The sequence below is a fragment of the Oryctolagus cuniculus genome, chromosome X, assembly GCF_964237555.1.
Source record: "Oryctolagus cuniculus chromosome X, mOryCun1.1, whole genome shotgun sequence".
In the NCBI taxonomy this organism is placed as follows: Eukaryota; Metazoa; Chordata; class Mammalia; order Lagomorpha; family Leporidae; genus Oryctolagus; species Oryctolagus cuniculus.
Window position 1 is genome coordinate 10,935,808 of NC_091453.1, and position 27,543 is coordinate 10,963,350.

Genomic DNA, 27,543 nt, shown 5'->3' on the forward strand with positions numbered 1-27,543 from the left:
TATATATATGTATATATTTTAGCTTGTTTAAGTCTATTGCATTCATCGTTACTTTTTTAAAAAAAGATTGTTTTATTTATTTCAAAGACAGGGTTACAGAGAGAGAGATCTTCCATCCGCTGTTTTACTCCCCAAATGGCTGCAATAGCTGGAGCTGGGCCAGACTGAAGGCAGGAGCCAGGAACTTCATCCAGGTCTCCTGTGTGGGTGGAGAGCCACGCACTTCTGCTGCTTTCCCAGGCACATTAGCAGGGAGTTGGATTGGAAGTGGGGCAGCCCGGGGTTTGAGCCGGAGCCCATGTAAGATACTGGCTGCTTAACCTGCCATGCCACGATGCTGGCATCTATATATATAAATGTCAGCATCGATATCGCTTTGGTCAGTGAGAGCTTCTTTAAATTTTCTAAGGCCTTTTGACCTTGGTGGGGGTCTTTTAAATGGCATTTTAGCAGTGTTTTCAGTGCTTTACTTTTACCATGTGATTTGATATTTTAATAATTGTTATTAGAGTAGATGAGGGCTGGCACTGTGGCATAGCATGTAAAGCTGCCAGCTGCGATATCAGCATCCCTAATGGGCACTGGTTCAAGCCCCGGCTGTTCCACTTACAATCCAACACCTTGGTAACGGTCTGGGAAAAGTAGCAGAAGATGGCCCAAGTGCTTGGGCTCCTGCCACTCAGGTAGAAGACCTAGATGAAGCTCTTGGCTCCTGGCTTTGGTCTGGCCCAGCCCTGGCCATTGTGGCCATCTGAGGAGTAAATGAGTAGATGAAAGATTGGTCTCTCTCTCTCTCTCTCTGTAACTCTGATTTTCAGATGAATAAATAAATCTTAAAAAGAAAAAAAGATGAACACTAGAGAAAGCTAAAAGAATAGAGTACATGACCAGAGGCAATTGTTAAATGTTTGGAAATGATTTAATTAGTACTTAGTTTAAAGAAGTATTCATCTCCTAGTGCCCAGAGTGAGGTTTCCGTCTACTGTTTCCAAATAAAGCACATAGGATTCTGAGGAGAAATGGCTGATGCAGGGCAGGAAGTGTCTGAGATAAGTCTGGAACATGTCGTTACATTAGAAAGCAAGATGATATTAACATGTACTGCAGTTATGTCTGAAGGACTCTGGAAACTTCTGGCCAAAATTGGGGGAATGTGATTATTAGAAGAAAAACTGCAGATGGAAATATCTCAAATCCATGTGTTCTTAATACTGTCAGTAATGACACTGCCACATGAGTCACTTGTGAGGGAAGCTAGGGAACCAACGATTATTTTGAAAATTGGGTAAATGGAGAATTTTCCTCAGTTTTCTGAATGCATACTCTACCTCTCTGTAACCAAATAATTGCTTGATGGAAGTTTCTCATTGTGGAAGGTTTCCTGCTAAGAAATGATCATGGGAAAATGGAGTATTACAGTTTTTCTTTTTTTTTTTTTTGACAGGCAGAGTTAGACAGTGAGAGAGAGAGACAGAGAGAAAGGTCTTCCTTCCGTTGATTTACACCCCAAATGGCCGTTACGGCTGGCACTGCACCGATCCGAAGCCAGGAGCTAGGTGCTTCCTCCTGGTCTCCCATGTGGGTGCAGGGCCCAAGCACTTGGGCCATCCTCCACTGCCTTCCCAGGCCACAGCAGAGAGCTGGCCTGGAAGAGGAGCAACCGGGACAGAATCCGGTGCCCCAACAGGGACTAGAACCCAGTGTGCCGGCGCTGCAGGTGGAGGATTAGCCAAGTGAGCCGTGGCACCGGCCATTACAGTTTTTCAACCCCCACTCAAATAATGAATTTAGGTAATGGTCACTAGTGACTGCTAATATCACCGAACTAGAGATAAGTAGACATTATGTGCCTGTGCCTTCTGAGAGAGGTAATCAGTAGCACCTCCAGAGTATTCTTGCCAAAATTGGAACCTGATTTTGATCAAGCCTTTAGGTCCAAGTGTGAATTTACAGGCAGTACAGAGAAAAAAGGACATGTTAAATGACATTGTTAGGATAAAATCTGTAAGATCCATATTCTGAGCCATTCTGTAGGACAAGCGACTCAGTATCTTCAGCAAATTGCAATTTCACGGAAATGGCACATGGGGCAGGATTGTACCTGTAGTTTTACATATTAGCCATTTGTAAAGTGTAGGCTTTATTTGGTAATTAAATGTAGATAATTTGGAAAGCATGAAAACTTAAATTTTGCCTGGATATTTAATGATTTTAAAGAGTTACTACTTGTATTATGATTTCATTTTTAAAAGCCTTACCGTTTGGAGGGATTGTTTTCAACTGGGTGAGATTTTGGCAATGTTTGGAGACTGTTTCATGATCACGGCCTGGGGCCTGGGGTATGGTACTGCTGGCCTCTGGTGGATAGAGGCCAGGGATGCTGCTAGATAATCTACAGTGCATAGGACAGCCGCACAGCAAAGAATTATTAGGCCCAAGATGTCAATAGTGCCAAGGTTGAAAACTGCTATTTAAGAGATTCATGCTCAATTATTTCCTGATAAAATTATACTTCTAGATTTTGTTTCAGAATACTCTGAGGGGACACAGGAAGTGGGTTTGGCATAGGTAAATTTGGTAGTTGAAACTGGATGATGGGTATATATGTGAGTTAATTTTATTGTCTTTTGTAATTTGCTTAACTATTTACATAGTAAATAGTTACAAGTGTTCTTGAGTACTAAAATGTATACTTTTTATTTTGTTGGTGGATTGGGGGGAGAATGCAGAATCCATTGTGGGCATCTGCCCTGTGATCCTTTTCTGGCTTGCTTTGCAGATTATCGCTGTGGCCGCTTTGGTCCATCACAGTTTTGCCCTGGATAAGGCGCCCCCACAGCCCCCCTTCCAGTCACACTTCTGTGGTACGTGTTTTTTTAAGCTGGTTCACTAACGGCTTGATTTGCATTTTCTTCTTTTTTCCTCCAGCTGTTAAATCAGTAACTTGGTTTTCAAAAATTGTTTTCAAGAGTAGTGCAAGCATGTTGCTTAAGGTTTTTTTCAGTCGTGTAAACCAAGTTGTTTTGGATTGGTTGTCTCCATTTCAGCTGGTCTGTTTTGTTCTGGGAGCACATTCCTGCGCTAGTTCTACATCATTTTTCGATTCCAGTACTCACTCGTGGGGCTGAGTAGTTTTTCTATGTCAGAGTTAGGCTTTGACGATTTTCTGTGTCATCCGTGAAGCCAGTTTAGGAGCCTGGCCAGAGTTTGCTGTGTGACGAGGCACCATGCTTAGGAATAAAGGAACAAATGCATGTTTGCCTAGCTGGGGTCTTCAGGAGGTTTATGGGAAAATGTGTACTATGAAAATACATGTGTCAGTTTCAAAATTTTTTCAACCAAAATGATCTTTTAATTTCATTTTCCATGAAGTTCCTGAAGCCCACTTATATTTGGGAGGAGATTGGAGTTGGTTTGTGTGATACATAAAATTTGGTGGGTGGAATTATTCCACAGAATCCTACGTGTGTTTTTTTGTCTTCAAGAAATATTCTGACATACTTTGTCTTTAGAGTTTGGCCATTAAGTAAGCATTTTGTTGTTAAAACAGTGCTTTGGAGAGGGAATAGTACTGTTGATTTATTACGTTCCCTAAGGTCTTTTTCAGCCCAGAACTAGAGATTAGGTTTAGTAGCGTCTTTTGTTTGGTTTCTTGACTATTAGGAACACAGAACAAGAATGATGATGAGAATACTTTGGAAAATATCTGGAAGAGAGCGGTCGTTAGCTCCTTTCAGCATGCATATGTTTATTTTCTCTGTGCCTTTACAAATAGCGGTTCAGTATGTCGGGGAAACTGGTCATCTTTAAAAGCTTTTTGAACTTGGAGAAAGTTGAATTGAGTTCCTCCAAAGAATGCTGGTAGAGGCTTTGCTGATGAGGGAATTTCCTTTTAGAAATTCTCCATTTTGACTTCAGTAGATAAAAAGTGTTTCATCAAAGAGTTTTTGAAAATATGTTTATTTATTTATTTGAAAGAGTTACGGAGAGAAAGGGAGACAGACACACACACATACACACACACACACAGCGAGAGCGAACACGCAAGCAGTCTTCCATCTGCTGGTTTGTTCCCTAGCTGGCTGCACACACTAGGGCTGGGGCAAGTAGCAGCTAAGAGTTTTTTCTGGGTCTCCCATGTGGGTGGCAGGAGCCCATGCACTTGGGCCATCTTCTGTTGATTTTTCCCAGGCCATTAGCAGGGAGCTGGATTAGAAATGGAGCATCTGGGACATGAACCGGCACCGACATGGAATGCCTGCATTGCAGGTGGCAGCTTTACCTGCTATACCACAATGCCAGGCCCCATCAAAGCATTTTTAACAATTGTAGGGATATAGGTTTATGTGCTTGGCTAGTCTTTTGAGGTCTAACAACATGACCAATGGAAATACTTGATCCTCTTAAATCTAGGAATTGGAGGGGATTTATTTACATTTAAGACAATTTACCATTCTAAAATATTCAGTCAAAATGTGCTTGAAATATATGTTAAAATCTTTATTTTTTCCTTCTTATAGTTGTGTCTAAACCAAAGGACTGTATTTTCCCATATGCTTTCACAGAAGTCATTAAGGAAAAGGTAAAGAACTTAACTATTTATTTCTTTTAAATATGAAACACCTATTTATTTGTAAAGAGAGAAAATAGGAGGGTGGTATGGACTAGTATAAACAGACTATTATTTAGTAGGTCTGTTCTGCTGGATTGGACTATGGCATTAACTCATTAAAATGTGTTAGAAATATAAAACTAGAAATATTATTTAGCCTTGTTTAAGTGTTTTACCACCTAAAAGCAATAGGATTTTACAGATGAATAGGCACAAACCCTCCCTCAGATTCCTCATTTGGAAGCTTTTCCAAAATGTATGATCACATGATTCCTGCTTTGGGAACAGTGTTGGGTAGAACCCTCCCCACCATGAAGGAAGCCCAGTGAAATTGGGAATACTGTGAATGTTACAGGGCCCTGTATTGGCAATGTTCACATGGACAGACCAACATTGGTGAGTGACTGCTAAACTCCCAGTTTGTTCCATGAAGTAATTTTCATGAGTGGTTAATAAAAAAAATCCGGGGGTGGGTATGGGGGTTGCCTAGAATGATGTATGGTGTTTTTCACAAAGGTAAATTTATTCAGTCATATGAATTTCTTTTGTGGGGGAGAGTATGTCATATCTTTTATAAAATGATGGTGTTGATTAATTTGTAGGTTTATTTTTTAATGTCCTTACTTGAAAAAAATTTTAAAAATTAGCCATCTTGTCAGGTTCCATATATTTTATTTTAAATTGGCTTGAGAAGTCCAGTGGTTGAGGGGGAGACTATTAGGCTCGTCTGTGATTTATGAAATGCTCTGAATTGGAAAATTCTATTAGAGTAAAACTGGCCTTTTTAAAAACAGAGCTGGTTGTAGAAAACATAAAGCTGGAAAGCCTGCCCACTGCCCTGGAGGGTGAACCCCTGGTCTCTATTTTCTCCGTTCTGTCTCCTAAAATAGAGTCTTTTCTACTTAAAAAAAGAAAAAAAACATATACCTATCAACATCCATTTTAAGAGATTTTTTAAAAAATTAGAATCATTCTTTTAAATACCTCATTTGTATTCAGTATTCCAAGTGAAAGCCTTTTATGTAAAGATAGGTTTCGTTTATATTTAAAGCACTTGTAATTCTTAACATGTGTTTGTTTTTAGTCTAGTTTGTTATTTTTTCTTATACCACTATTTGAGATTATTTTGTACAGTCTTTGAGATTTCTTTGCCTGATAAATACATAAACAGTGAAGTCTACCAGGGATTATATAGGAAAATAAGTAATGTTTTTGATAGGTAGTCTGATTTATGAGCTGTAAAATCTGTCCAGATGCTCAAGAATGTCCCTGTGGAGGGACATGTCTGCACTTGATGTTGCTTAGCACTTAAAAATTTTTGCTTTATTCACATGCTTATTACTAGAATGAGCTCCTCAGAGACTTTGCACAATTATTACCATAAAACCTAGAATCAGGAATTTCATTGCTGCATTTAGGTTTGAAATGGATAAGTTTCTTTTAACCCTAACTAGTCTTCCCTTGGTTGAACAGCAAACCAAGGTACAATACTTGAGAGTACAGTCAGTGACTGGAATGTTCTTATTTAACAGAATGTGAAGGTTGAGGTTGCCGCAACAGAAAGAACACTGCTGGGTTTTTTCCTTGCAAAAGTTCACAAAATTGATCCTGATATCATTGTGGTGAGTAGATGTTTGATCACGTGTCGGGGAAGCTCTTCATTTCTTAAGTTCTTTCAGTGTGACTTTATTGGTACTTTTGAGAAGCAGAGTATTTTTTCAGAGTGAAGTGACCCTATGGACATGTTGGAATTGCCATACTTTCTGCTGATGAAAGGGGAAAAAAACTCAGCCCACTCCAAATAGTTTTTTCTCTAATAGAAAGCACATAAGTAAGGAAACTTGTGTAAACTGGTAGTATCTTCAAACTACTTTTTGGCTTAATGGCCCAGTTATATAGTGGTCATGGGAGTTAATTCCCTTGGATGAGTACAAATCACAAAACTAAGTATTTGTTTTAAAGATTATTTATTTGAAAGACAGAGAGAGAAGGTCTTCCATCTGCTGGTTCATTCCCCAAATGGCCCCAATAGCTAGAGCTGGGCTGATCTGGAGCCAGGAGGTTTTTCTGGGTCTCCCACATGGGTGCAGGGGCCTAAGGACTTGGGCCATCTTCTACTGCTTTCCCAGGCCATAGTGGAGAGCTGGATTGGAAGTGGAGCAGCCAGGACTTCAGCTGGTACCCAATGGGATGCTGGCACTGAAGGCGGCAGTTTTACCCGCTGTGCCATAGTGCCAGTCCCAAAACTAAGTATTTTAATTTTGTGAGCATGATCGATCTCTATGACATACTGCTTTGACAGTTCAGGCATAGGAATTTTTTCTCTTGACAGTCTAGTATGTTCCCACTAGTGAAAGCTGATAATAATTCATTGAGTTGTTTTTAGCTCCAGTTCCTCAGAGTCATAAAGCAACATTTTTCTTTTTAAAACTTTATTTGACAGAGGGAGATGTCCCATCTATTGGTTCACTCTCCAAATACCCACAACAGCTAGGGCTGGGCAAGGCTGGAGCCAGGAGCCTGGAACTCATTCTGGGTCTCCTGTTGGCTTGGCAAGGGCCCAACTCCTTGCATGTTCACCGGCTGCCTCCCAGGGTGTATTTTAGCAAGAAGCTGGAATTGAGAGCGGAAACAAGACTTGAACTCAGGTACCCCATCTTATGGATTGTGGGTGTCCCAAGCAGTGTCTTAACTGTTAATGCCAAATACCTACTCCAACAACATTTTGCTTTTGTGTATCCTCTGGCCTTAGTGTGTAACTCCTTGATAGATATTTCTCCTACTGTCTTATTTCTGGGCTAATAGATCAATCAAATTGTATTGTGTTTTGGGGATTTTTTTGGAGGCAGGTAAGCTGTAAATATATTAAATGTTATACCAGTAATTTCTTTACATTGAAGTTTTATAAAATGTTTGCCGTATTCTTCTCCAAGTTCATGTTTACTCCTGGGTACCCTCTGTGGCAGTGGTAAAACTGACATCCTGAGAGTCTGGATTATAACTGTGTTCTGCTTCCCTTATGAGATTTCAGGACCCATCTCTAAAGCACCAAGATTCTGTCTACAGTGCTGTAATATGGTGCTCTAAATCAGCGTGAGGCACTCACCCAGACTCCAGTAACAATATTTTGGACTCCAAGGAGATGTCAGGGAGCTTGGATACTTGATCTAGCTTACAGAATTAGAGCCAAGTATGTGGATGAGAAATGCAGGTAGAAGATGGATTCCTGACATGGGATTGGGTCCTTGATTCCAGGCGGAGTTTGGAAATGAGACTTTCTCAAGTCCTCTGAGTCTTTTAATAGAAAAAAACTGCCATAAATATATACATACATATATATAGTGATAAAATACGTGTAACAAAATTGATCATCTTGACCATTTTTAAGTGCAGCCATTACCACCTCCCATCTTTGTAACTTATTGTATAAAATGAAACCTCTGTACTCACTGACTCCCATTCTCAACAGCCTCTGGCATCTATCATTCTCCATGTATCTCTAGTGGTATCTATTTTTAATAAAACTGATTACAAGTAAATCTATTTATTGATCTGAATTATTTCCAAATTTGATTAATTTTTAGTAAACAGGCATATGAACCATGTTAATTTCTATTTTTATTGGGAATTATCATTTTAGATAGGAAAAATCTGGTTGCATTTTTGAGATGCATTTCAGTTTTATTTCTTTGTTTTGTTGAAGTTTCTTATTTGACCTATTTAATGATATGTATTTATTTTGTTGCACACCAATTAAGGTTCTAACTCAGTGGTATTGAACTCAGTTTTTAAAGAAGAAACTAAGTGCATTCATGAGTTTTCCAAGACGTTGATAATCTGTTATATAACACAGACAAGTTCTCAGTTTTTAAGGTAGTAAAATGAAATTGTTTGAATATAGCTTTTACTGATAACATAAAAATTATGGTACATTAAAATTTGCATTTGCCTCAGAGCCTGTGAGGCATGAGCTGCAAATTAAAAGACATCATATGAGCCTTGCATCAATTAGGATGAAATAAAGTTTATTCCAGCAATCTGCTTAGCAGCCTTGTTAATGTCAAAGCTAATGAATGCTACTGATGAATAAATTCCTCAAGAAGAAAAGACCCCTAATCGGAGGTAAGCTCATGATGTCTTCAATTAGAGACCAGATAAAGAAAGGGCAAAGAGATTCTTTGCATATGAAGATAAATTCTCTAATTTGCGTTTGTTGTAACATTATTGGCTGCCTTCTTTTTCTGACTAGGGTCATAATATTTATGGGTTTGATCTGGAAGTACTACTGCAGAGAATTAACATGTGCAAAGTTCCTCACTGGTCCAAGATAGGTCGACTGAAGCGATTCAGCATGCCAAAGCTTGGGGTAATTATAATTTTCAGAATCTTATTTTTTATTTGGTGTTTTTATGTAGGGTACCCAATGGGGAACACATTCTAATTTTTAAAACAGGAATTCATTGCCACAGTGCTGGCCCCCAAGGAATTCATTGCCTTGTGATAGAAATTTCAGTACATTTTAACTTTTGCACCAAACATCTTTTCCTTTGAGCCCAGCAATTTATGTGCAAAAGCCACTAGTAGTTTTTAAAATCTGTGGTTAAACAACAAGATGATGACACATACATATTATGTTCACTTCCATTTTGCATTCCCTTACAGCATTCTTTCCCTTAGTGATATCTTTTAGGGAAAGGTTGCAGGGTTCAGAAATAATTGCGTGTTACTTGGTAAGAATCAAAGGGAGTTGATGTTGAATGTCTTAAGACAGTGGGTTATGTACTTTTTGTGTTACTTACCTTGCACAATAACCCCATTCTCATGGGGACAACAGAATTTGATCAAGATTATATAACTGGGGAGGGAAAGAACTGAGATTTAAACCCAGACCTGTCTCATTTCCTTAAAGCCCATGTATTTTTTCATTCTGCCTGCTGGCTTCGTGTAGGGAGGCTTGGATGGTTTTTGAGCCTTTTTCCTTAACCTGCTACTGTTTGGTGCTTAAAATCTTATTTTATTTAAAGCTTGTAAATAAAATGGTTATGATGGCCCATCAGAAATCTTAGGACCCTATACCTTTCATAATGTTGTCTAGAGGATTCCACTGTTACAGAGCAGAGTTGGGGCCACTGCTCTTTGCTTCTTTTCCTAGTCATTCTTTAATATGGTAGAGTCATTATTAACATTTCATCAGAACACTTGCCTAGTTAACTCCTTCTTCCTTTCAAAATTTTCTTTATATGGTATCTCCTCAGTAGGTCTACCCTGCTCACTGTGTTAAAACCTGCTTGCCCTGGTAAACCCTACATGATTGGTGGGAACCCTGTTGCTTGTATAATCACTCCGGAGTCTGTATTAGCAGGAAGGTGGAGTCATGAGCCAGAGCCAGAAATCAAACACAGGCAGTCTGCTATGGATACGGGCATCTTTACCACTAGACTGAACACCCACTCCGTGTTTTTTTTTTAATTTATTTCTCTATTGTAGAGGTGGAATTATGGGGTGGAGGGGGAGTGATAGAGAGGTCTTCCATTCACTGGTTCACTCCCCAAATGGCCACAACGGCTGGAGCTAGGCCTATCTGAAGCCAGGAGCCAGGAGCTTCTTCTGGGTCTCCCAAGTGGGTGCAGGTACCCAAGCATTTGGGCCATCTTCCGTTCCTTTCCTGGGTGCATTAGCAGAGAGCTGGATTGGAAGTGGAGCAGCTGGTATTCTAACCAGCACCCATATAGGATGCCAGCACTGCAAGCAGAAGCTTAACTTACTACGACACAGCACTGGCCCCGACTCCTGTTTTTTATTGTGTATTTCAAGCAGGGCCAGAAATTGTTAACTGCTCTGTTCTTAGAGCTTTGATAATTTTCATATATATAGTAAATGTCAATAAATATTTGATTGATAAATAGAATGAGAGTTTTATTACTGGCCAGCTTCAAAATAGGTTAGAATGAAATGTTCACAGTGTATCCTCGTTCATGGGATTTGCTTTTTGTCCCCACCTCATAGGGCCGGAGTGGATTTGGTGAAAGAAATGCTACCTGTGGCCGAATGATCTGTGATGTGGAAATTTCAGCAAAGGAATTGATTCGTTGTAAAAGCTACCATTTGTCCGAACTTGTTCAACAGATTCTGAAAACTGAAAGAACTGTGATTCCAATGGAAAATGTACAAAATATGTATAGGTATGATCCTAGATTCTTCAGAATTTTTTTGTCTTGAAATCAACAAATGCAGGATGCCAGTACCATCATTAGGCTGCAGTGGCACAGCCAGGGCTGGTATGGATGGGAAGTTGCCTGTCTGCATGTCAGAACCACCATCTCCATTACTTTAATAATTTGAGCTAGTTTTCCACTTTAGTTACTTAATTTGATCAGTTTATCTCTATTTCCCTTACCTGTCTTAACACTACCAATTGTAGTTTAGAAATCGGTAGGAAGTTTAGATTTTGATCTTCAATTCATTCTTTCAGGAATTAGTGTAGCTATTTTAGAAATATAAAAACTGAGCTATCATTAACTTATTTAGAGATATTGTCTGCTTATTTCTTTTTTTAAAAGATTTATTTATTTATTTGAAAGAGTTTCACAGAGAGACAAGGAGAGACGGGGGGTGGGGGGTGGGTCTTCCATCTGCTGGTTCACTCCCTAGTTGGCCGCAATGGCCGGAGCTGCACCGATCCGAAGCCAGGAGCCTGGAGCTTCTTCTGGGTCTTCCTTATGGGTGCAGGGGGCCCAAGGACCTGGGCCATCTTCTGCTGCTTTCCCAGGCCATAGCAGAGAGCTGGATCGATAGTGGAGCAGCGGGACCTGAACCAGTGCCCGTATGGGATGCTGGCACTGCAGGTGGAGGCTTTACCTGCTATGCCACAGTGCCGGCCCCACCTGTTTATTTCTTAAATAAGGTTTTTTCCTACCCTCTGGTCATTTTTAAAAGAGATACATTTATTTATTGGAAAGGCAGAGTTAGAGAGAGGGAGAGGCAGGGGGAGAGAAAGAGAGAGTACACGAGAGAAATCTTCTATCTGTTGGTTCACTCCCCAAATGACTGCGATGGCTGGGTGTACCAGGCTGAAGTCAGGAACCTATAACTTCATCTGGGTTTCACATGTGGGGGGCAGGGGCCCAAGCATTTGGGCCACTTTTCAGTGCTTTCCCAGGCGCATTAGAGGGAGCTGGGTCAGAAGTGGAACAGCCTGATACTTCAACCAGCGTCCATGTGGGATGCCAGCATTGCAAGTGGTTGCTTAACCCACTGTGCCACAATGCCATCACCCTGCCCGCCCGCCCCAATTCTTTTCTGCCCATTTGTCCATCCTGAGTCCTTGGATTACTGTTCTTTTCTGGGCTATGTTTTTTTTATTTTAAGATTTATTTATTTATTTGAAAGTCAGAGTTACACAGAGAAGGCGAAGCAGACAGAGAGAGAGAGAGAGAGAGAGAGAGAGAGGTCTTCCATTTGCTGGTTCACTCCCCAGATGGCCGCAAGGGCCAGAGCTGAGAAGATCCAAAGCCAGGAGCCAGGAGCTTCTTCTGGGTCTCCCATGCAGGTGCAGGGGCCTAAGTGCTTGGGCCATCTTCTATTGCTTTCCCAGGCCATGGCACAGAGCTGGATTGCAAGTGAAGCAGCTGGTACTCGAACTGGCGCCCATATGGGATGCCGGCATTGCAGGTGGAGGCTTTATCCGCTATGCTACGGCGCTGGCCCCTGGGCTATGTTTATCTCTAGGTGATCTCCTTGAGCCTTAAGAGATTCATTTCCACATGGGGACTGATGCCACTCATCTGCTCGTATTCACCTTAGACACTCCCACCCCTGAATTCCAGAGTCAAGGGTCCCCCGTGCCTGTTGTGCTTGATGTCTAATATGAGCCTCCAGCTTTTTGAAAACTGACCTCCTGATCTTCACCCCTAGGTTTTTCCTCTAGTCTTTCCTTATTAAATTAATAGCAAATCTTTTTTTTCCATTACTGCCGGAAACCTCCAAAGTCTTCCTCTGTCCAAAGCCTCAAAGACATGCTTGATTCCTCTCTCACGTCCAGTGTTAGCTCTGTTGGGGGAGGATCCTGTCAGCTGTGGCTTCCAGATACATTTAGATATGACCATTTCTGCCTCCATTGGACCCACCCTGCCAAGCCATCATCCTCTTTTCCCAGGATTATAGCATTTTTTTTCTACTGATCTGCTTGCTTTTGTCCTTGCCCCCTTGTGGTCTGACTGGAATTATCTTGCTAAAGTTGAGTCAGATATGGTACTCTTTTATCTGCAGGATCCTATACAGTGTCTCTATATCATTAACTCTTGTTCTTTTACAGCTTTCTTTATCATTGTCTCTAATACAACTATATTGCTCCTTGAATTTGCCCGGTTTGCACCCAGTGAAGGCCTTTATTTAAAATTAATTAATTACTTTTTTTGACAGGCAGAGTTAGACAGGGAGAGAGAGACAGAGAGAAAGGTCTTCCTTCCATTGGTTCACCCCCAAATGGCCACCACAGCCAGCGCACTGTGCCGATCCGAAGCCAGAAGCCAGGTGCTTCTCCTGGTCTCCCATGGGGTGCAGGGCCCAAGCACTTGGGCCATCCTCCACTGCACTCCCGGACCACAGCAGAGAGCTGGCCTGGAAGAGGAGCAACCGGGACAGAATCCGGTGCCCCAACAGGGACTAGAACCCAGAGTGCCGGCGCCGTAGGTAGAGGGTTAATCTAGTGAGCTGTGGCGCCGGCTCTTCAGTGAAGGCCTTGAATATGCTGTTCGATCTGCCTGGAATGCTCTTCCCTCCAATACCCATCTGTAAACCTTGCTCCCTCTCTTCAGTGTCTTTACTCTAAGTGAAGTCTTCCTCCATTTTTTAAGGAAAGTTTCAGTCTCTCCTCCTGATACTTAATATTCCTTTTGCTTCTTAACTGTTTCTCTTTAGCACATGTATGTTTAATTTATTTGTCTTTTTTATAGTCTGTCTCCTTAATGAGGATATGGACTCCATGAGGATGAGAATTTTTGTCTTTTTGTCTGTCGTGGTTACAGCCAGTGCCTGGCTCATAGTAAGCATAATGTACTTATTAGAATGAATTAAAGGATCTAGGTAGATTCTGGTTTGTTGTTAGCATATAACTTCATTTTACCATTATGGGATTTTTTTGTGTATTCTCAAGAAGGGCATTAGGATCAGTGGTGTGAACGAACTTACAGTTACATAACTACGTCATTTTAAATTATTTCCAAAGCAGAAGTGCCATTGCTCTGAAGTTACTTACAACAAAAATTCCTTGCTATATTTTATGAGGTTCTGATTATAGTCATTGTTTCTTTTAATTACTTGATTCTGTTTCATTCTTACCTTTTTTGTACAGTGAACCTTCTCATCTGTTGTACCTGTTGGAGCACACCTGGAAAGATGCCAAGTTCATTTTGCAGATTATGTGTGAGCTAAATGTTCTTCCATTAGCATTGCAGATCACTAACATCGCCGGGAACGTTATGGTAAATTTAACTCAGAAGGGGAAAAAAGCATTTCCTGTTGGATTCAGTGTTTGCTTGGGGTAGTTGTTATATGATAATGAGTCTAAATGCATGCTTATAAAATGAGTAACTTGGATTCTGAAAGCTGGGCTTCTTTTGTAAAAGGAAGAACTGCTTGTGAGAAGGGGAGGAATGCCAGGTGCAGTGTTGAAATTTGGGCGAACATAAGGATGATCTCTCTAACATCTGGATGTGTCTGTCTGGTGAATGGTCCTTTTAAGGGTAGAGAAATAGCCAAGTTATCAATATTTTAAGTTCTCTTTGTCTCTTAACTATAGTGTTTGAGGAAAATTTCAGACATAATTTAGTACCTTTTTCAAAAAAAAAAAAAACCCTTGTTTTTAGAATAGTTTAGAAGGAGGTACTGTGATTAACAACTCAGAGTTGGTGTTGTTTGTTGTGGTTTTGAGCTCCAGTTTTAAAATGCAATTCTGTTTTACAGTCCAGGACACTGATGGGTGGACGATCTGAGCGTAATGAGTTCTTGTTGCTTCATGCGTTTTATGAAAACAACTATATTGTGCCTGACAAGCAGATTTTCAGAAAGCCTCAGCAAAAACTGGTGGGTCCAAAATTGTATACTCTTACACCTTTTCTTAAGATTCTTTATATTACCTGGGTAGCTTTTTTCCTGGCTGTGATAACAACTGCATCCAAAATAATTATTCTCCTGTGCACTGTAAACACTCTGTCGTGATTCTTCTGTTGGATTTATGTGAGCATTTCCTTCTTCACTTTTCTCTATACATGCAAAATTATTTGCGGAATGTCATGTTCCTTGATGGATGACCATACATGGAAAGTATTTTGCCATCTTAGCTCCACCCAAAATTAAATGCCAGTAAAATCTTTTACTTCCTTAAACTTTCCTTTCCTTTACTTTTTTGTTGAATTTGTACTATTATTAAGGTCACCATTGTCAGGTTTCTGAAGTGATCTCTATGACATTGAAACTGAAACCTATTTTAACTACTGTTTTATCAGCACTGATAAAAATGGATTTGTAATGGGAACTGAGTGTTAGAATGTGATTTGGGTTTGTCCATTTGGTTATTTTAGGTACATTATCAGGATTGGTATAGGGAATATTAATTTAGTGGAATTTAACTTCTGGAGTGTTGCATGTTGATCATTAATAAACTACTTGGGAATAGATATTCAGTATATGGGTATACTTATTTTAAGGTATCAATATTAATAATGAGAATACATGAAATATATGTTTTTCCTTTATGATGTTAATGAATTTAATACGATTCTTTCAAAATGTCAAATTTTATGTAATATGAAGTTATTTTAATGATTCATTGAATTTAAAAAAAATTTTTTTTTATGTTGGTTTGAGAGGCAGAGTTACAGACAGAGAAAGATAGAGAGAGAGGTCTTCCATCTTCTGGTTCACTTCCCAAATAGCTGCAACTGCCGGAGCTGGGCTAATCTGAAGCAAGGAGCCAAGAGCTTCTTCTGGTTCCCCCCTGTGGGTGCAAGGGCCCAAGGTGCACTTGGGCCATCTTCCACTGCTTACTCAGGCCATAAGCTGAGAGCTAGATCAGAAGAGGAGCAGCCAGGATTTGAACTGGCTGGGATGCTGGTGGAGGCTTAGCCTCTTACGCCACAGCACTGGCTCTGATTCATTGGTTTTTAACGTGGAATTTTTATGAATTCAGCAATTTTTTTTAAAGGCATAGCTTTTTTTTTTTTTTTTTTTTGACAGGCAGGGTGGACAGTGAGAGAGAGAGAGAGAAAGGTCTTCCTTTGCCATTGGTTCACCCTCCAATGGCTGCTGTGGACGGCGCACCGCGCTGATCCGATGGCAGGAGCCAGGTGCTTCTCCTGGTCTCCCATGGGGTGCAGGGCCCAAGCACTTGGGCCATCCTCCACTGCACTCCCGGGCCACAGCAGAGAGCTGGCCTGGAAGAGGAGCAATCAGGACAGAATCCGGCACCCCGACCAGGACTAGAACCCGGTGTGCCAGCGCTGCAGGTGGAGGATTAGCCCATTGAGCCGCAGCGCCGGCCTGAATTCAGCAATATTAAAAATAGAATTTGTGTATTTTTTTAGCTCAGAGACACAGTATATTTGTTCAGGAAGTTAATATGCTTGGCACTTATTTGGACTCATAAACATTATAATAACTGCCATTCTCTACATGTAGGACCACTAATGATAAGTAAGTAATGTTTGCTAATATTGAGTACTGCACATGTTAGAATGTTAAATTTCTAAGTTAGTTGATTAGTTACAGGCTGGTAAAGTTATATTTCCATTTGGTATTAGGGTGATGAAGATGAAATGGATGGAGACACTGATAAATACAAGAAAGGACGTAGGAAAGCAGCTTATGCTGGAGGTTTGGTCTTGGACCCCAAAGTTGGTAAGCCTGGGCAAGGGACTGGTTATCCACTGGTGTTATGGAATGGCTTTTTTTTCTTTTTTAATTATTTGAAAGGCAGAGTTACAGACAGAGATCTCCCATCTGCTGGTTTACTCCCCAAATGGCTGCTATGGCTATGGCTGTGGCTGGGCCAGGCCAAAGCCAGGAACCAGGAGCCAGGAGCGTCCTCTGGGTCTCTCTTGCAGGTGCAGGGGCCCAAGCACTTCGGCCGTCTGCCACTGCTTCCCACGCATATCAGCAGGGATCTGGATTGGAACTAGATCAGCCAGGTCTCGAACCTGTGTCCATATGGGATGCTGGCACCGTGGGCAGAGGCTTGACTTCCTACGCCACAACACTGGCCCATGAGTGGAATTTCCTAACCTATAGCTTGTCTTGAGAGACTAGAATTAAAGCTTCTAGGTCAGCAAATAGGTCTCTTATTGACTTTATCCTGTGAAAGTTTTTTGCCAGGCATGTGACATGTGACATGGAATTAATTTTTTTTGCTATTTTCCAATAAAAATTTTTATGCACATTGAAGCTTAAATTTCATATGGCTGTCCTGTATCATGAAATACTAATCTGTTGACTTTTTCAAAGTATTCTAAAATGTAAAAAACTTCTTACCTCATGGATGCTACAAAAACAGACGATAGGCTGGATTTGGTCACACGTTGTTTGCCTAATACTGGTTCAGTGTATGGACAGTTGTTTGTCCTGTGGGAGGGGCACCTTTGTCTTCATTTACCCTGTGAGGGTGGGCTCTGCCTCTTTCCAATGAAACAGGGACAGTTCAGTTGGACAGCAAAGTTTAAACAGTACAAACAGTAACCAGCCACCAAATTGAAATTTAATTTTTCCCTATTGTGATAAATGGCAAAGAAGGTGTTTTGTAGTGTACAGATCTAGAAAGAACATTTCTAATAATTTTCTTAATCGTGTTCAGGTGTATGGTTCAGCAGTTGTGTTAAGTGCTTTCACATGGCTATGCAGAAATTACGTGAATTTTATCAAGCAACCTGATCTCTTGAGTAGGAGCTATTTTTGACAAAAGCAATTTTATTATTAGTTATAATGAAATGGAACAGTAGTACATTGTGTTAAGTACATCTGGATTTGAATTTTGGCTATGTGATCTTGGGCTGCCTGTTGTTTAACCTCTGTAAGCCTCAGTTTCCTCTTCTGTAAAATGGAAATAAGAATAGTACCTACCACACAAAGGTTTAAAGTAATAGAAGTGAATAGAAGTGATTGTTTAGTAGAGTGCTAGATGCAGAGTAAGCTGTCAGTATATGTTAGCAATTGTTATTACTGTTTTAACAGTGGACATTTACTTTTGTTTGGTTTCTTCTCAAAGTGAAGATAACTCATTGTGAATGTCCTAGAACAATATAGTAGCTTTCTGTTCACCTTTTGCAAGTGAAAAAGGTGAATCGTTCCACTGCTGACATTTATATATACCTGTCTTGTCTGATTTTTTCGTGGTCTGTATACGCATAAATAAGCTGCTCATTTTACTCTTTGAAAGTGTGATTGTAAAACTACTTATATAATACGTATATAAGTACTCACTGGGGCTTTATTTGGGATGGGCATGGAAGAGTAGGTGGGAGAGAATGCCTTCTTGATAGACAATTTAAGAACTCTTTTAAAAATGCATATGAAACCTCCCTAAAGTAATTGATGTGAAGTGTTTGCCCATGATGATGGTGTGCTTTGGGGGCTGGTGGAAAAAGACTGGTGGTCATTGGTTCCAAGGAGAGAGGACATCTTTTCATCCCTCTTTGGTGGTCTGGCTTTGTCCTCTAGTCCAAGTCAGTTTATGAAGTGCTAGTTGGCCCTTTTTTCCCCTTTTGTGTACTCCTTAGCTCTGGTAGTGTGCAGTTTCTAATTTACTTGGTACTATAGTACTCTGCTGTGATGTTTTGACAGTTATGCTTTCCTTCAGACTTTGACATGATGTGACTTTTTTTCACAGGTTTTTATGATAAATTCGTTTTGCTTCTGGACTTCAACAGTTTATATCCTTCCATTATTCAGGAATTTAACATCTGTTTTACAACAGTGCAAAGAGTTGTTTCAGAGGCCCAGAAAGTTACAGAGGTTTGTATTCAGCAGGGAAGAGGTACTTAAAATTGAGGTTAAAAGTGTCGCTTGGGTCTCTTAACTATTTTTGAAGTTACCGTGGTAGGGGAAAGGGCAAGAATGATAGAGGCTCTCTGCTGCCTGGGAGCCGACGGACAGGCAGAACTTTGAGTCCACAGAGGCTCTCCTTATGGATTTTGCCATGAGACAGGTGGGAAATGTGACCCAACCATCAGTGATTATCAGTTGGAAAGGGGTCACAGTGGTGATTGGGGAGTATTGCACAAGAGAAGACGGAGCTGAATTTCGACCTGGGAGAGGAGCTAGATGAAATCAGTACCAGTGGCAGAACCTCTGAGACTGTCGTTAGCTGGAGTGGAGGCAAACTTGGTCACACACAGAAATGGGATGGCAAAGGAAAATGTTTTGTAAGAAATTAAGGATGACAGACTGGATAAGACTCTTTGTTTTGGTGGTGTGGTTGCTGTTTCTGGTCTGGGGCTGCAGCAGCTCTTCATTGTTTGCATTTACTCAAGTCTCACTGCTGTCCTGCTGTTACTGCATGGCCGATCTCTAGATAGTTACCTTGGTGTGGAGGTGGAAAATGGTGATTTCTAAACTTGTCACTCTAAGCAGCTAGCCCAATTTTGATACACAAATTTACCATGTTTTATAATTTGCATTAAGATATCAAGGCACAATTTTTTAATAAAGAAATGAATCCATTTAAAAATTTCCTTTGGAATGCAAATCAAATTGGAATAAAAATCCTACACACTTGTTAAAAAAATTGCTTGAAGAAGGAAGAGAGAATCAAAGGGGTTAGCATTCTGGTTTTTCTTCTTAAATGATAGGTTAATTACATCTTTTCTTAGTGGTCAAAAAAGGAGAGGGTTGGGTAGAAAGACTCAGACTGGTTCTGTGTCTTTTTTAAAACAACTTTATTGAGGTATAATTCACATGCCACACAATCCACCTAATTAAAGTGTAAAGTTCAGTGGCATTTAGTGTGTTCATGGAATTTGCAACATCGCCACAATCAGTTTTAGGACATTTTCATTATTCTCCAAAGAAACCTTTTAGCTGTCACCTCCTTCAACTCAACCCCTTCATCCTTCCCATTTCTAGGAAACCACTAATCTTTCTGCCTGCATAGATGTTTGTATTCTGGACGTTTCTTATAAATGGAGCCATACAATATGCAGTCTTTGATACCTATCTTGTTTCCCTTAAGCATACTGTTTTCAGGATTCATCTGTGTTGTAGCATATGTTAATATTCCATTCCTTTTTATTACACAATGATAAAGTATGCATTTATTTTGTTTATTACCTCTTTATTGCTTTTTTATTTTTTATATATGGCAGATGTTTATTTGCTCTGCAGCTGCTGAATTTACCTTTTAGTTCCAACCACACATTGGGGAACTATTTTTCAGTCCTAGTTCTGTACTTCCAGAAGAGAGAAGCTGATAGGCTTACCTGGGTCAGTGAGCACCCTGGTCCCATCACCTGTGACCACAAGAGTAAGTTTAGAGTACAAATCTGCTAAGTATGGAACTTTTCTGTGAGGCAAGGCGATAACTTTACAGAGAAGGTATCAGGTAGACGTCCCCAAAGATAGTGACTGTGTTCAATTAGTATTTTTTGGACTCTGACCTCCTACTGTGCCAGCCTTGTGATAATTACTATTGTCCACTGACTCCTCTCTGCCCCATTTTTTTTTATTTGAGCTTTCCAGTTTTGGATTCTGGATGTACAAAAGAATCATTTCAGAGTTTGGAGGGACCTCAGAGGTCATAAGAAATACTCGGCATGCTACAACCTACAGATTCTGTAGCATTTCGTGTGCAATGCCTTCTTTGTTATCAAGACACTTGATGTCACAGGGATGGTAGTGGTAGAACTGGCAGCGGATTGTACATTTCCTTACTCCAGATCTTTTCACATTACTTTTTATCTGACTTTGATAGTTGCCGTAAATAAATTGGAATGTATACCAAGACCTCTTTAATAGGTTTGCTGTCATCTGCTTTATTGGAAAACAATAGTTGGTTCCTATTACTATCGTAAGAGTGTTTATTGAGGATATTGATCATTATAAAATCAGATACTTTGTAAAAGATGGGTTATAAAAGGGCATTGGCTTGACATACTTTAAGCCATGAGGTTTATTTTTAGTTTTGATCCATTGAAATGGCAAATGTGCCTGACATTTCTTTGCAGCTTGTTAATAGAATTAATAGAGGCTTGAGAAAAATGGTCTAATGCTTTTTCTGCCTTTTCCTGATAGAAACTTTCATACAATAAAGGCTATTGGTTGCTTTTCTTAAATGTTTTTTTTCCTCCACTGGTCGCAGGGCAATTTATAGGTAAAATGTAGTATAAATGCTAGAGAATCTATGTGTGTTAATTTTTAGAAATGTCATGGTGTACTTAAATATGCTACAAACTTTTAAAAGAGGCTTGCTGATTTAATATTTAGCTTTTTATTTTTAGTTTAAACATTTACAGTAATTGCTATGATTCTTTCTGGTTTAAAAAATCTGTAGCATTTTGTTTGGTAATACCAATTATTTAAAACAGGAGTTTAGTGCTGGGACTGTTTTAGTAATCCTACAGATCTTTATTGGTGTTTATATTTTGTTATATATTTTTACAATATTTTATTCATTTGAAAGGTGGAATGATGGAGAGATACAGAGAGAGATTCACTCCTAAGATGGCTGTAGTGGCTGAGGCTGGGCCAGGCTGAAGCTAGGAACCTGGAACTCCATCTGGGTCTCCCGGGGCACAAATATGTGGGCCATTGTCTGCTGCTTTCGCTGGTGCATTAGGAGGGACCTGGGTCGGAAACAAAGCAGCTGAGACTCAATTGGAGCTCTGATATGGGATGTCAGTGTTGTAGGCTGGGGCTTAACCTGCTGTGCCACACACTGGCCCCTGGTGTTTATATTTTAGAAACAACATCCCCAAACCTGTTGCTCCTGAATATTGTTGAAGTTAAGATAGTATGTGTGATTCGTTCCTTTAAATGAAATCTAAATTTCTAACTGCAGGGGTGGGAGATACTGGGAGTGACAGGCTGAAAGAATTGGGAGGAAGGGGGACAATGTTGGCTTGTTCTACAACCTTCTCAGCATACCTTGGAGATATTGTGGGTGTAGTTCCAGACCACTGCCATATGGTGAATATTGCAATAAAGCAAATCGTACAAGGTATATTATTGTTTTCAGTAAATATGAAAGCTATGCTTACATTATACTGTAGTCTGTGAAGTAAGCAGTAACGTTATACCTAAAAAACTGGTGTATATATCTTAATTTAAAAATACTTGATCATGTGGGTGGCATTTAGCCTAGCACTTAAGACAGTCGTGAAGACACCTATATCCCACCGTGGATACCTGAGCCTGATTTCCAGCTCCAGCTCCTGACTCTGGGGAGACAGAGGTGGTGACTCAAATATTTGGTTTCTTTAACCCATGTAGGAAACCTGGATTAAATTCCTGATACCCAGCTTTAGACTCAGCAGTTGTGGGTATTTGGAGAGTGAACCAATAGGTAGGAGCTCTCTGTCTCCCTGCCTCTCATAAAATGCTAACTGTCATCTGAGTTGTTGGAAGAATGACGCTGATAGACTTGTTTGATGTGCAGTTACCACAGACCTTGTATTTGATTTGGGGGGGAGCAAGTATTTGTGAAGTGCAGTGAAATGAGCTACACCTATACTACGCATACATTTTTGACATTTACATATACAACAGGGTAACTTTTTAAGATGTAATCAGGTATTTTAGAAATTCATTTCACAAGAGTTTTTGATTTGTCTGAAATTTCTGTTTTATGTTTATCAGGATGGAGAACAAGAACAAATCCCTGAGTTGCCAGATCCAGGCTTAGAAATGGGCATTTTGCCCAGAGAGATCCGGAAACTGGTAGAGCGGAGAAAACATGTCAAACAGCTAATGAAACAGCAAGATTTAAATCCAGACCTTGTTCTTCAGGTATATCTTTTCTTTCTTTCTTTCTTTTTTTTTTTTTAAGACAGTTGCAGAGGCAGAGAGAGAGGTCTTCCATCCGCTGGTTCACTCCCTAAATGGCCTCAATGGCTGGAGCTGGGCCAATCTGAAGCCAGGAGCCAGGTGATTCTTTCGGGTCTCCCACGTGGGTGCAGGGGCTCAAGGACTTGGGCCGTCTTCTACTGCCTTCCCAGGCCATAGCAGAGAGCTGGATTGGAAGTGGAACAGCCGGGTCTAGAACCAGTTCCCATATGGGATGCCAACGCTTCTGGCCAGGCCTTTAACCTGATGCGCCACAGCACCGGCTCCCAGGTGTATCTTTTCACTAAGAGACACCCGAGGGAGAGTCTCATTCTTATGTATTTGATTATTTAGGAGTGGTATGGGCAGGGTGCTGTAGGCTAATGCATATGCTTGTTTGAACGTGATCATTCAAAACGGCTAGAATGCCTCGGAATGGGAGGTTCCTCCTACAAAATCTGTGTCTGAGCAAGGCCCTCTGACTCCTGGGAGCTTTGGTGTCTTTGTTTACTTGCTTCTAGGATGTTAGGGAATTGTGGATCTGGGAGGATGGATTGACTATGCTAAGAGCTTTTTTTTTTCAGGGATATTGAATGTTTCTCTTTTTCAGTGGTGGTTAGAAGGACATATAATGTAATGCTTAAGCATCTGCAAATATTGTTGTTTGTCTTTTGTCCTTGTGTGACCTGCAGTATGACATTCGACAGAAGGCTTTGAAGCTTACAGCGAACAGTATGTACGGTTGCCTGGGATTTTCCTACAGCAGGTTTTACGCCAAACCACTGGCTGCCTTGGTGACATACAAAGGAAGAGAGGTAAATGGCTTAATAATATTTATGTCCTCAGAATATTTTATATATGTTATAGTTCAGGACAGCTAAATTTTTTAGTTTGCTGTATAGCTTCAAATGTCCCTTTTCTTTGGACAGGTTTGAGAAAAATAGATATTTAAGGATTCATTTATTCATGAGTTCAATGTGTGTCTTTACTAACCATCTGCTATGTGCCAGGCTTCTCCTGGGCACTGGGGATAGAGTGTTGAACAAGATCTGAAACGTCCCTGCTGTCACAAGGGTTGCTTTCCCTGGAGTGGCGAGAGTGGAGAAGGGAGACATTGATCTGAGACGTGGGGAGGGGGAGAAGGTAGTGAGTAAACAAATGTAAGAAATAACTAAGGAAATATAATAGAAGTAAATGCTCTGCAGATAGGTAAGACAGGGATGGGCTAGAGAATGGGATGGCTAGTTTAGGTTGGTAATGAAGTCTACTTTGGATATTACATGAATGAGACCTAAATGATAAAAGGGGAATGGGTACTTTTTGCTGATGGATTAGCTTAGAGAATGGGGAAAAGGTAGAAATGAAGAATATTGCTAGTGGAGCATTAAATGAAGATGGGGAAAATTGGGAAGGAGGGACTAGGAGTTGCATCTTAGATGTGTTACCTTGGAGATGAGTAATGGATCTCCAAACATATTAAGCAGCTAGTTGGATGTATACATCCAGAGTTCCAGGAATATATCAGGACTGGAGTAATCGGTCAAGAGTTCCAGGAATATATCAGGACTGGAGTAATCGGTCAAGAGTTCCAGGAATATATCAGGACTGGAGTAATCGGTCAAGAGTTCCAGGAATATATCAGGACTGGAGTAATCGGTCAAGAGTTCCAGGAATATATCAGGACTGGAGTAATCGGTCAAGAGTTCCAGGAATATATCAGGACTGGAGTAACCGGTCAAGAGTTCCAGGAATATATCAGGACTGGAGTAACCGGTCAAGAGTTCCAGGAATATATCAGGACTGGAGTAATCGGTCAAGAGTTCCAGGAATATATCAGGACTGGAGTAATCGGTCAAGAGTTCCAGGAATATATCAGGACTGGAGTAACAGGTCAAGAGTTCCAGGAATATATCAGGACTGGAGTAACAGGTCAAGAGTTCCAGGAATATATCAGGACTGGAGTAACAGGACAAGAGTTCCAGGAATATATCAGGACTGGAGTAATCGGTCAAGAGTTCCAGGAATATATCAGGACTGGAGTAATCGGTCAAGAGTTCCAGGAATATATCAGGACTGGAGTAATCGGTCAGGAGTTCCAGGAATATATCAGGACTGGAGTAATCGGTCAAGAGTTCCAGGAATATATCAGGACTGGAGTAACAGGTCAAGAGTTCCAGGAATATATCAGGACTGGAGTAACAGGACAAGAGTTCCAGGAATATATCAGGACTGGAGTAATCGGTCAAGAGTTCCAGGAATATATCAGGACTGGAGTAACAGGTCAAGAGTTCCAGGAATATATCAGGACTGGAGTAATCGGTCAAGAGTTCCAGGAATATATCAGGACTGGAGTAATCGGTCAAGAGTTCCAGGAATATATCAGGACTGGAGTAATCGGTCAGGAGTTCCAGGAATATATCAGGACTGGAGTAACAGGTCAGGAGTTCCAGGAATATATCAGGACTGGAGTAATCGGTCAGGAGTTCCAGGAATATATCAGGACTGGAGTAATCGGTCAGGAGTTCCAGGAATATATCAGGACTGGAGTAATCGGTCAGGAGTTCCAGGAATATATCAGGACTGGAGTAATCGGTCAAGAGTTCCAGGAATATATCAGGACTGGAGTAATCGGTCAAGAGTTCCAGGAATATATCAGGACTGGAGTAATCGGTCAGGAGTTCCAGGAATATATCAGGACTGGAGTAACAGGTCAAGAGTTCCAGGAATATATCAGGACTGGAGTAACAGGTCAAGAGTTCCAGGAATATATCAGGACTGGAGTAACAGGTCAAGAGTTCCAGGAATATATCAGGACTGGAGTAATCGGTCAAGAGTTCCAGGAATATATCAGGACTGGAGTAACAGGTCAAGAGTTCCAGGAATATATCAGGACTGGAGTAATCGGTCAAGAGTTCCAGGAATATATCAGGACTGGAGTAATCGGTCAAGAGTTCCAGGAATATATCAGGACTGGAGTAATCGGTCAAGAGTTCCAGGAATATATCAGGACTGGAGTAACAGGTCAAGAGTTCCAGGAATATATCAGGACTGGAGTAATCGGTCAAGAGTTCCAGGAATGTATCAGGACTGGAGTAATCTGTCAAGATTTACTGGCTTTAGAAGGATGTCCCTGCTCCCACTCTTCCAAAAAAAGAAAGGCCATTGCTACACAGATTTTCGGTGTTGTCACTTTGAAAACTGTAAACTTCATCTGCTTTAGTACTAGGTACATAAGTTTTGTTTCTTTTTAATAAGAGAGAGTAATAGAGAAGAAGAGAAAGAAACAGAGAAATCTTCTATATGCTGTCTCACTCGTTAAGTGCCCACAATAGCTGGGGTTGGGTCAGGCTGAAACCAGGAGTCAGGAACTCCATCTGGGTCTCGTACCTGGGTGATGGGGCCCAAGCACTTGAGCTGTCTGTCATCTGCTGCCTCCCAGATAGTGTGTTACCAGGAAGCTGGATTGGAAGTGGAGGAGCATTCCAGTTAATAGCTTAACTTGCTGTGCCGCAACCATGAAGTTTTTTTTTTTTCTAAAAGATTTTATTTATTTATTTCAGAGGTAGAGTTAACTATAGTGAGAGGGAGGGAAGGAGATAAAGGTCTTCCAACCGCTGGTTCACTCCCCAATTGGCCGCATGGGCGGGAGCTGAGCTGATTCGAAGCCAGGAGCCAGGAGCTTCCTCCAGGTCTGCCACATGGGTGCAGGGGCCCAAACGTTTTGGCCATCTTCCACTGCCCTCCCAGGCCACAGCAGAGAGCTGGATCAGAAGCGGAGCAGCTGGGACTAGAACCAATGCCCATATGGGATGCTGGCACTGCAGGCAGAGGATTAACCTACTGTGCCACAGCGCCGGCCCCTGAAGTTTTCTTAATTTGTAAAAGAATATTTATATTAAATTCCTTTTAACTTCTTTAAGCTTTTGTTTGCTGCCTCTCAGTGAACGTAAGGCTCCTTGGTCTTAAAGAAGGGAAGTAATAGGGGCCGGTGCTGTGGCGCAGTGGGTTAAAGCCCTGGCCTGCAGTGCCGGCATCCCTTATGGGCACCTGTTTGAGTCCCAGCTGCTCTACTTCCAGTCCAGCTCTCTGCTATGGCCTGGGAAAGCAGTGGAAATGGCCCAAGCACTTGGGCCCCTGCACCTGTGTGGGAGACCCAGAAGAAGCTCCTGGCTCCTGGCTTTGGATCAGCTCAGCTCTGGCCCTTGTGGTCATTTGGGGAGTGAACCAGTGGATGGAAGATCTTTCTCTCTCTCTGGCTCTACCTCTGTAACTCTTTCAAATAAACCAAAATAATTTTTTTAAAAGAAGGGAGGTAGTAGTTTTGGGTAACATGCTTGTATTAGGGAGCTGGACTCAGAGTATTCTAGCGCAGGGATTGGTGAGTTATGACAAGTGGGCCTAATCCAGCCTACCATCTGTTTTTGTAAATAAGGTTTTATTGGAACAGATCCAAGCTCATTCATGTATGTATTATTTAGGATCACTTTTGTGTGACGACAGCGGAGTTGAGTTGTCAGGATAGAGTCTTGCATGACCCAGAGAGCCTAAAATATTTACTGTTTGGTCTATTTTCAAAAAAATGTTTGCTGATTCCTGCTTCTGAGTCTAGACCAGTTGTATCCAGTAGAACATTATGGTGTTCTGTATATTCTCCAGTATACCAACCTCTAGCCACCAGTGGCTAGTGACTGCATGATATTTGGTTAGTGCCAATGAGCCAAAGAACTGGTTGCTTAGATTTAATAATTAGAAATGGAATGAATTTAAACAGCCACAGGTGACTCATGGCCACTGTATTAGTACAGATCTAGCTGGTATATGCAACAAACATCAGAATGCTTCGGGTCACTCTTCTGTTGGCAGCTGTCTCAAAGACTTGGCTTAGGGTGCAGGGAGGAAGGACAAAA

At 41.0% G+C, this 27,543-nt stretch overlaps 1 protein-coding gene and 1 non-coding gene across 2 annotated transcripts in view; both read left to right on the forward strand.

Annotated features, from left to right (window-relative positions):
- Nucleotides 1–27,543, forward strand: part of POLA1 (DNA polymerase alpha 1, catalytic subunit) — a 330,913-nt gene that overhangs the window by 34,953 nt on the left and 268,417 nt on the right. Inside the window, exons 16-26 of the mRNA XM_008272470.4 lie at nucleotides 2,780–2,864; nucleotides 4,521–4,582; nucleotides 6,145–6,234; nucleotides 8,862–8,978; nucleotides 10,619–10,794; nucleotides 13,965–14,094; nucleotides 14,576–14,695; nucleotides 16,411–16,507; nucleotides 18,489–18,613; nucleotides 22,451–22,600; nucleotides 23,329–23,451. Coding sequence (XP_008270692.3) covers nucleotides 2,780–2,864; nucleotides 4,521–4,582; nucleotides 6,145–6,234; nucleotides 8,862–8,978; nucleotides 10,619–10,794; nucleotides 13,965–14,094; nucleotides 14,576–14,695; nucleotides 16,411–16,507; nucleotides 18,489–18,613; nucleotides 22,451–22,600; nucleotides 23,329–23,451 — 1,275 coding nt within the window. The remainder of the gene's footprint in view (nucleotides 1–2,779; nucleotides 2,865–4,520; nucleotides 4,583–6,144; nucleotides 6,235–8,861; nucleotides 8,979–10,618; nucleotides 10,795–13,964; nucleotides 14,095–14,575; nucleotides 14,696–16,410; nucleotides 16,508–18,488; nucleotides 18,614–22,450; nucleotides 22,601–23,328; nucleotides 23,452–27,543) is intronic.
- Nucleotides 17,834–17,963, forward strand: LOC127485049 (small Cajal body-specific RNA 24). Its single transcript, XR_007912249.1, has one exon. It is a non-coding gene; the product is annotated as a small Cajal body-specific RNA 24 (non-coding RNA).